This window comes from Myotis davidii, unplaced genomic scaffold (genome assembly GCF_000327345.1).
Source record: "Myotis davidii unplaced genomic scaffold, ASM32734v1 scaffold358, whole genome shotgun sequence".
Classification (NCBI taxonomy): Eukaryota; Metazoa; Chordata; class Mammalia; order Chiroptera; family Vespertilionidae; genus Myotis; species Myotis davidii.
The window spans coordinates 229874-239086 of record NW_006290768.1 but is presented as its reverse complement, the minus strand read 5'-3'; the positions used below and the strand labels follow the sequence as shown (position 1 = coordinate 239086).

At 58.5% G+C, this 9213-nt stretch overlaps 1 protein-coding gene across 1 annotated transcript in view; it reads right to left on the bottom strand.

Moving 5' to 3' along the window:
* Positions 1–9213, bottom strand: part of SHANK1 (SH3 and multiple ankyrin repeat domains 1) — a 52197-nt gene that overhangs the window by 35796 nt on the left and 7188 nt on the right. The window contains exons 4-7 of the mRNA XM_015563995.1: positions 7617–7725; positions 7384–7535; positions 4554–4714; positions 4100–4223 (exon numbers count right to left, since the gene is read on the bottom strand). Of these exons, the coding sequence (XP_015419481.1) occupies positions 4100–4223; positions 4554–4714; positions 7384–7535; positions 7617–7725 (546 nt within the window). The remainder of the gene's footprint in view (positions 1–4099; positions 4224–4553; positions 4715–7383; positions 7536–7616; positions 7726–9213) is intronic.

The following is a 9213-nucleotide window of genomic DNA, read 5'->3' as shown; positions in this document are numbered from 1 at the left end:
GGAGCTCCTCCCTTGTGGTCAGTGCGCTCCCACAGGGGGAGCTCTGTTCAGCCACAAGCCAGGTTGATGGCTGCCAGCACAGTGGTGGTGGCAAGAGCCTCTCCTGCCTCCTCAGCAGCGCTAAGGATGTCCGACTGACGGCTTAGGGAGCGGACCTAAGCTGTCAGTTGGACATCCCCGAGGGCTCCCGGGCTGCCAGAGGGCACAGGCCGGGCTGAGGGCCCCTCCCCCGCCCCCCCAGTGCATGAATTTTCATGCACCAGGTCTCTAGTAAATAAATAAACCAGGGCTTCCCCACCATCCTGTGCCTCCAAGGAGGTGGAGCAGCATCCCTGGCCTCTACCACTAGATGGCAGTAGCATCCCCTCCCATCCTACAACCAGGAGTGTCAGCAGACAGTGACAAATGTCTCGGGGTGGGGGTGAGGGGGGCAGAAGCCGCCCACCCAACCCTCAGGGAGGGCTTACTACGCCGCATGCCAGGTGCTCAGCACCTCACAGGCGGGAGCTCACGGAATCGCCCGATGATCGCGGGAGATAGAAAGTGTTGTTCCCATTTTTCAGACGAGGAAACGAAGGCTTCACACAGAGGTGAAGGTCACGGGGCTGGCCCATCAGGGTTCAAGCCCAGGTCTGTCTGCCCCCAGAGCCCCTGCTCTGAATCACACGCTCTGCGAGAGCCAGAAGGAAGGGGGTGGGGCGGTTGCCATGCTGTCCATGCCCGGGTCAATTCCTTGCCCGTGTCACTCACGTCACTCTCTCTTACTCTGGGTCAAATTCAAGGTCCTGCCCTTGGCCCCAGGAGGTGTCCTCTGATCTGGCCGCCCTACCACCCCCAGCCTCACCAAGCTCATCTTCGACCACCTCCCTTTGCTCCCCACGCCCCAGCCACCGCGGGCTCCTTCCTCCTCCCACAGGCACACGGGGCTGGCCCATCAGGGTTCAAGCCCAGGTCTATCTGCCCCCAGGGCCCCTGCTCTGAATCACACTGCTCTGTGAGAGCCAGGAGGAAGGGGGTGGGCACACGCCTGCCCCAGGGCCTTTGCACCTGCTGCTTCCCCTGCTCGGAATTCTCTGCCCTGCCATCTTTGCATAGCGCAAAGATTTCATACGTCACGCGGCGAAAGCATCACTGACCACCCTGTCAAAATGGACTCTGTCCTGTTCCCTGCTTTCTTTTCTTTTTTTAAAAAATATATTTTTATTTCAGAGAGGAAGGAGGGAGAAAGAGAGAGAGACATCAATGATGAGAGAATCATTGGTCAACTGCCGCCTGCACGCCCCACACTGGGGATCGAGCCCGCAACCCAGGCATGTGCCCCGACCGGGAATCGAACCTTGACCTCTTGGTTCACAGGTTGACGCTCAACCACTGAGCCACGTTTAGACGACACCTGCTATGTCCCAGGCATGCTTTTAAGCCTGTTTCAGCTCATCTTCTCCCTCACGCTGTCTCCCCGAAGTCACATTTCTATTTCATTGGTCTCCTTAGCATCCCTCCCCCCACTACATGGTCCCTTTCCTAGCGGCTTGGTTCTGTCTGTGGGACTCACCACCCCGAACAGTGCCTGGCCCCGGGGAGCCGTCCCATAAGCAGGTGCTGAATGAGGGACGGTCCTCTGCCTTTGCCCGAGCCTGGTGTGTATGTCTGTGTGCGCACACGCTGTCGCCCCAGCTAGAGTGTCAACCGCCGCCAGGTGTGAGTTCGCGTGGCTGCGCGCCCCTAGCCGACACCTGGCCTGCCTAGCACACGGCCAGAGCATCAACACCAGCTCCACCAGCTCTCCCATCTTCTCCCGGGGAGCCCCGTGTTTACTGGTGTCCTAGCACGCATCTCTCAGCTCGACGATTATTTGTTTACACGTCTGCCTCTTCGCCAGATTGTGGCTCCCCTCCCCCTCCCCAGGGCAGGTGCCATGCTGAGTCTGATTCATCCATCTCCCATCCCGCACGCAGTCGATGCGCAAGAAACAGGCATGGCCCTGGCCGGTGTGGCTCAGTGGATAGAGCATCGGTCGGCCTGGGGACGGAAGGGTTCCGGGTTCGATTCTAGTCAAGGGTGCATGCCCGGGTTGTGGGCTCGATCCCCAGTGTGAGGCGTGCAGGAGGCAGCCGATCCATGATTCTCTCTCATCGTTGGTGTTTCACTCTCTCTCTCCCTCTCTCTTCCTCTCTGAAATCAATAATAGACACACACACACACACACACACACACATATATACATACATATATATGGAACAGGCATAGGAAGGATGGGGATGGAGAACATGGCGCTGAGTCAGTCATTCATTCCTCGAGTCATTCAATCCAGCCTGAAGCGAACCCCTGGGCTGGGTGCTGCAGGCTTGGGGAGAAGAAGGTGGCTGACCCCTCATTCATTCATTCATTCATTCACTCCCTCAACAAACATGCCTCTAGGCCTATCACGTGCTGGGGCTTTGGGACAGCGGATGGGTCGGACTTAGCCGAGCCTTGAGCTCCCGGCCTCAACGTGGACCTGACCTTCACCACCAGGGCTAGACGGGCATGCCAGGGGGCCAGGCCAGCAGAGAGTGAGGAAATGCCAGGGCCCAGCGCTGGGCCCTGGAAACGTAAAGTCTGGGAGGGCAGACAAGGGGAGAGAAGTAGAGGAAGACCTCACGCGTGTGGAGCGTCTGTTCGTTAAGCACCTGGCCAAGAGCAAGCAAAACAATTCAGCCGCCTGGTCCTTTGCTGTTGGCCCATTTCACAGACGGGCAAGAGGAGGCCGAGGAGGGGGAGCGGCTGGCCCATCTGACTTGCCAGGAGGAATCGTTCTCCTTATTAATTCCTCATCTTACATTTCCCCTGCTCAAATGAATGGTGTGGTTTCCACCTCCTGACTGGATCCTGACTGATAACGGTTACGATAATGACAATAATTATTATTATTACAGCCGCCTTCCAGGGATGAGCACTTAATATACGGGATCTTTTATCCCCTTCAATCAGCTGATGCCATTCCCATGTCAGGGAGAGGACGGAGCCTCCCAGAGGGGATAGGGCTTGTTTGGGGGGCCCCCCGGGCTGCCACCAGGCCATGCATGGGAGGGAGGGGGGAGCCAGGGGGCTGGGGCAGAGGCCATGTCAGGGAGCAGGAGAGAGAGAAGCACCGCACTGAGTCCCCCCCTGCAGGCGTCAAGCAGACTGCGTGCTGGGCGGCATGTGGCTACCTGCCAATCCCAGCTCTGCCAGTGCTGGGGAGGCACAGGGGGCGGGGCTGTTTTGGAGACAGACGGGGGTAGGGGAGAAGGGGCTGTGGACCCGCAGCGGTGGCCACGCCCTGAGCGACCCTGGGGGGACAGGCAGGGAGCCTTTGGAAGTGGGTGGGGAGACTGAGGCTCGGAGGGGCTCCCGCCCAGGACTGCCTGCCACACAAGCAGCAAGGGGCTGGCCATCAGGCCGAAAGCGCCAGCTCCTGCCAACCCAGCTGGCCCAGCGGAGCGAGACCCTCTGCCAGCTCTTTGCAAGTCGCCTCCACGCCGGAGGGAGCCCACCCACTGGTCCTGCATTGCTGCCATTTACAACCCACTGTCCCCAGGGGGTGGGGGTGGGGGCGCCCCCCCTTACCCGCCCCCCCACCAGCGGCTGGGGCTTGGTCTTTCCTCTGCCCCCTGCAGGGCCCTCCCCGCGGGCACTGGTGCTCAGCAGGGGCTGTGCTGGAGGCTGAAGGGAGACTTACAGGAGACAGAACTCGGAGTAACTGTCCCGTCTGGTGATGGCCCCGACTCTCTCCGCCCTGGCCATGCCCCGGCCCCAGCGCCCTTTCTCCCTGCTTTCTACTCAGCTGACACCTGCTCACCGGGGCACAGGTGGCACCAGCCCGGAGCCCGAGCCCACCCGTGGGCTCCCACAGGGACCTGGATCCCCGTGAGCTCCCTCTGCGCGCTCCGTCCTCCTCGGTCACTACCTGGTCTTCAGCACCCAGTTCCGGGCCTGACACAGGGACCACGCTCAGTAAGTGCTTGTTGGATGGATGATGGATGGATGATGGACGGACGGACGGACGGACGGACGGGTGGAACAGAGAAGGGGCAGAGAGCGCAGGGAGGCCAGGGCTGGAGCCAGGGCCCGTGCAGACCTTGTTGTAGAGGGCGCAGATGTGCAGCGCTGTGTTCCCCGAGGCGTTCTGGGCTCCGGGCTCAGCGCCATAGAAGAGCAGGTGCTCCAGGTGCTGAGAGTGACCCCGCTGGCAGGCCTGGGGGGACAGGGGCCGCGGGAGCCGGTCAGACCCTCCGCCTGGCTGGGCGCCCTGCACCCACGGCCCTGCTCCCTTCAGCCTGTTCCCTCTTGGCGACCCTGGTCGTCGCCTCACCTGTCATTCCAAGGCCCAAGGCGTCCGGCCTGGCCCCTCAGAAGCCCCAGGAGCCGTCCCTGCCCATGTTCCCTTGGGGTTCCGGTGTCGACACCCCCATCGCTCCCTCTTTGGGGGCCCTGTGCCCTCACCTCTACCCTCCGTGAGGCCCCCAGCATCGGATCCCCAGCCCCTCGGACCAGGGTCCCTGATCCGTGCCCCACTGTGGGCCCAGGCACCGATCTCCTGCCAGCCGTTCTCATCAGCCACACCCAGCTGGGCCCGGTTGTACAGCAGCAGCTCGCAACAGCGGGGGTCGCCCCCCACCATCGCCGTGTGGAACAGAGGGGTCAGCCCCCGGCGGTCCTTGTAGTTGGGGGAGCCCCCGAGATCCAGGAGGGCCTGGGAAGGGAGACAAGACGGACAAGAGTTGAGGGAGGACTGGCTCGTCCTGAAGAGCCAGCCGGGGGGAGTCCGGTGACCTCCACTGGCCAAGGCCAAGCTCAGTTCTGATGCCCTTGGGCGACCTTGAGCCTGGCCCTGGCTCTCTCTGAGCCTCTCTCATCCCTGGTGAACCATGAGGGGACTGGGAGGAGGCCTGCAGACCAACCTTTCCCCTACGCCAACGGTTCTCAACCTGAGGGTCGCGACCCCTTTGACTGTCAAACAACCCTTTCACAGGGGTCGCCTAAGACCATCCTGCATATCGGATATTTACATGACGATTCATCACAGTAGCAACATGACAGTGATGAAGTAGCAACGGAAATAATGTTATGGTTGGGTCACAGCATGAGGAACTGTATTTAAAGAGCCAGAAGGTTGAGATGTGGCTCGCGAGCCGCGGTTTACCGACCACGGGCCTAGGGCCTAGGGGGATGTGGGATGAGCTGTAGAGGGAACGCGGAGCCTGGTGCCCACCGACTCGGTGGGTCGGCCGTGGGGACAGATGACAGAACTGAGTCCGGCCACAGGAGGCCCCTGGCCAAGTGGGAGGTGTTACTGGGTCCAAGATCCCAAGGATGACGCCCAGGAGGAGGCCTTGGAAAGAGCGAGTTTGGGTCAGGGCCAGCGGGCCAGCCTCGCTGGGTCCCTGGGGGCAGGGAGGGTCCATTCAAGGGACCCCTCTGGGGACAGAAGGCTGGAGGCATCGAGTGGTATTAGAACAGTGTTGGCGCGGCCCTGTGGGAGGACGGCCGCTTGGCACTTTCCCAGAGCACGCTCTGCGGCCTCAGCCACGGTCACGGTCACAGCTGCATCGCCCAACTCAGCAGCCACACGTGGCCAGTGAGCCCAGGAAGCCCAAGGTTTTTGTTTTTAACTATATTTCAGAGAGGAAGGGAGAGGGGGAGAGAGAGAGAAACATCCATGATGAGAGAGAGTCACTGATCAGCTGCCTCCTGCACTCCCCACACTGGGGATGGAGCCAGCAACCCAGGCACGTGCCCTGACCGGGAATCAAACCGTGACCTCCTGGTTTAGAGGTCAATGCTCAACCACTGAGCCACACTGGCCGGGCGCCAGAAGCCTAAGTTTTGATTTTCGTTCACTTTAGTCCATTTAGATCTAAACAGCCCAGGTGGCTAGTGGCTACTAGACCGGACAGGTCAGGTCTGGATCTGGGGGGAGTGCAGGGCATTGGGGGACATACGAGGGTCTGTGGGTTTCGGGGTATAAGAGGCTTGTTGGCGGGAGTTTGACTACGTTTGGGGTTCTTTTTCTTTTTAAATATATTTTTATTGATTTCAGAGAGGAAGGGAGAGGGACAGAGCAATAGCAACATCAATGATGAGAGAGAATCATTGATCAGTTGCCTCCTGCACGCCCCCCTGCCCCCCTGGGGATCAAGCCCGCAACCCGGGCATGTGCCCTTGAACAGAATCGAACCCAGGGCCCTTCAGTCCACAGGCCGACACTCTATCCACTGAGCCAAACCAGCCAGGGCACGTTTAAGGTTCTTCAAAAAGGGGTTGGAGAAAGGGAGGTGGAGGGGGGCCTGTGAAGCTGGGCTACCTGTGGATCTGGGCGTTTACCCACAGCTACGTATCTTTGGGGGTGATCTACCCTGGCCTGTGTGTGAAGAGGGCTCAAGGCCCCTCGGGAGGGGGTGGGAGGAAGGGAATAGCAGCCCTGGCCAGGTAGCTCAGTTGGATAGAGCATCACCCTGATACCCCAAGGTTCTGGGCTCCATCCCCGGTCAGCCACACAGAAGAATCAACCAATGAATGCAGAAACGAGTGGGACAACACGTCGATGTCTCACTCCAATCGATATATTTAAGAAAAGGGGAAGAGCATCTTAAAATAAGACTGTGCAAGCTGACTCCGTGGATGTACTTTGTGGGTAGGTGCGGCTCCTCTATTCGGGCGGAGGGGCCGCACTAGCAGGCGAGAGAAGGGGGCGTGTGCTGGGGGAGTGAACGCTGGGTTGGGAAGGGTAGAGGGGGCTGTGTTTGCAGGTGTGTGTGTGGAGGAGGGTCTCTATCTGGGGGCCAAGCAGGGAGTTCCCTGTACATCTCAAAGGACACGAGGAGGGTCTACCCCTCAGGGACACAGTGGCAGGGTGCTGCTGGGTCAGAGGGGACAGGGGACACTGAGTGTCTGGGTGTCGGGAGAGTTGTGTCATCTACCTGGGCCCAGGGGAAGGCCCGTGTGAGGACCAGCTGTAGCAGGTCCTGAGCTGGGAGGTGGCTGCACCTGGGGCCTGAGCGGGGATCTCAGACCGGTGGGAGGCGTGACAATGGAGGGGGAGGAGGAGGGAGGGTCTGGATGGCGAACCTATGACTCAAACTCATTTTTTTGGTTGATTTTTCTTTAAGTGGCATTAAAATATAAAAATAAATATCAAAAATAAAAATCTTTGTTTTACTATGGTTGCAAATATCTAAAAATTTCTATATGTGACACGACACCAGAGTTAAGTTAGGATTTTTCAAAATGCTGACACGCCGAGCTCAAAAGGTTCGCCATGGCTGGTCTGGAGCAATTTGCCGGGGACAGTCTGTGTGGGAAACACGGCAATTTGGGGGTGTCTCGGATCTGCGGGAGCATCCTGGGGGGCTGGCGCCTCACCGTGAGAGCCAGGCAGTGCCGGGCACACGCGGCCTTGTGCAGGGCTGTCATGCCATCCCGGGCTCGGAAGTCGATGTGGGCCCCGCCCAGGCACAGGGTTCGAATCACGTCTACGGAGCCTTCCGTCTGGGCAGCCAGCGTCAGCGGGGTCTCTGAGGGTGAGACAGCCCGTCACAGGCAGCCCCCAGGCCTGGTGCTGGGCGCTTCCCTGGAGCCCCCGGCCCCGGCCCTACCTCCTGAATCCGAGTCGTGGTAATTGGGGTCCAGCCCCTTGTCCAGCAGCCGCGCCACCTTGTCAGACGTTCCGAGCTGCACGTATTCCAGAAACTTCTTCAGTCCGGTCTGGGGCGTGGACAAGAGAGAGGACAGGCCCGTGAGGGAGCCGGTGGTGAAGCTGGGATCTCCGGTGAAATACACAGTGAGCCACACAAGGCATTGAGAGTCCCTAGTAGCCACTTTTTTAGAAAAGAAAGGGGCCCTGGCCGGCGTGGCTCAGTGGTTGAGCATCGACCTATGAGCCAGGGGGTCATGGTTTGATTCCCGGTCAGGGCACATGCCTGGGTTGCGGGCTCGATCTCCAGTAGGGGGGCGTGCAGGAGGCAGCCGATCCATGATTCTCCCTCCTCATCCATGTTTCTATCTCTCTCTCTCCCTCTCCCTTCCTCTCTAAAGTCAATAAAAATCAGTAAAAATACGTTAAAAATAAATAAATGAAAAAGAAAGGGGCCCCTAGCTGGTTTGGCTCAGTGGTTGGAGCATCGGCCCTTGGACCGAAGGGTCTCAGATTCGATTCCCAGTGAAGGGCACATACTTTGGCTGCAGGTTCCCCAGCCCCGGTGGGAGCATGTGTGGGAGGCAACCAATCGATGTGTCTCTCTCACATCAATGTTTCTCTCTCTCTCTCTCTCTCTCTCTCTCTCTCTCTCTCTCCCCCTCCTCCCTCCTTTCCACTCTCTCTAGGAATCAATGGGAAAATATATCCTTGGGTGAGGATAAAAAAAAGAATAGAAAAGAAAGGAAAAGAAAAGACGGAACAGCATGGCTGGATAGCTCAGTAGGTTAGAACATCGTCCTGATTCACCAAGGTTGTGGGCTTGATCCCCGGTCAGGGCACATACAAGAACCAACCAGTGAATGCATCAGTAAGTAGAACAACAAATTGATGTTTCTCTGCCCCCCACCCCCCGCACCTCTTAAATCAACCAATAAATAAATAAAACTTTTTCATTTTAAATGCCGAAACCGGTTTGGCTCAGTGAATGGAGCATCGGCCTGCGGACTGAGGGGTCCCAGGTTTGATTCCGGTCAAGGGCATGTACCTTGGTTGCGGGCACATCCCCAGTAGGGAGTGTGCAGGAGGCAGCTGACCAGTGATTCTCTCTCATCCATGTTTCTTTGAAGTCTGGCATGCATTTTACTCTCAGAGCCTGGCTAAGCGTGGGGACCCACCACACTTGTACATGCTGGGGAGCTGTCTGTGGCCGGTGGCTCCCGCAGTGGACAGCGGCTCCTGCAGTGGACAGCACAGGTGTGGGGGGATGGAATATTGGGGGGAGGACTAGGCCGAATGAATGCATGCTGGGGGGAGATGAGGAGGAATCCCCAAATGACAAGGACCCTTCACTGCACTATTTTTTGTTTTTAATATGTTTTATTGATTTTTTTTACAGAGAGGAAAGGAGAGGGATAGAGAATTAGAAACATCGATCAGCTGCCTCCTGCACACTTCCTACTGGGGATGTGTCTGCAACCAAGGTACATGCCCTTGACCGGAATCGAACCTGGGACCTTTCAGTCCGCAGGCCAACGCTCTATCCACTGAGCCAAACC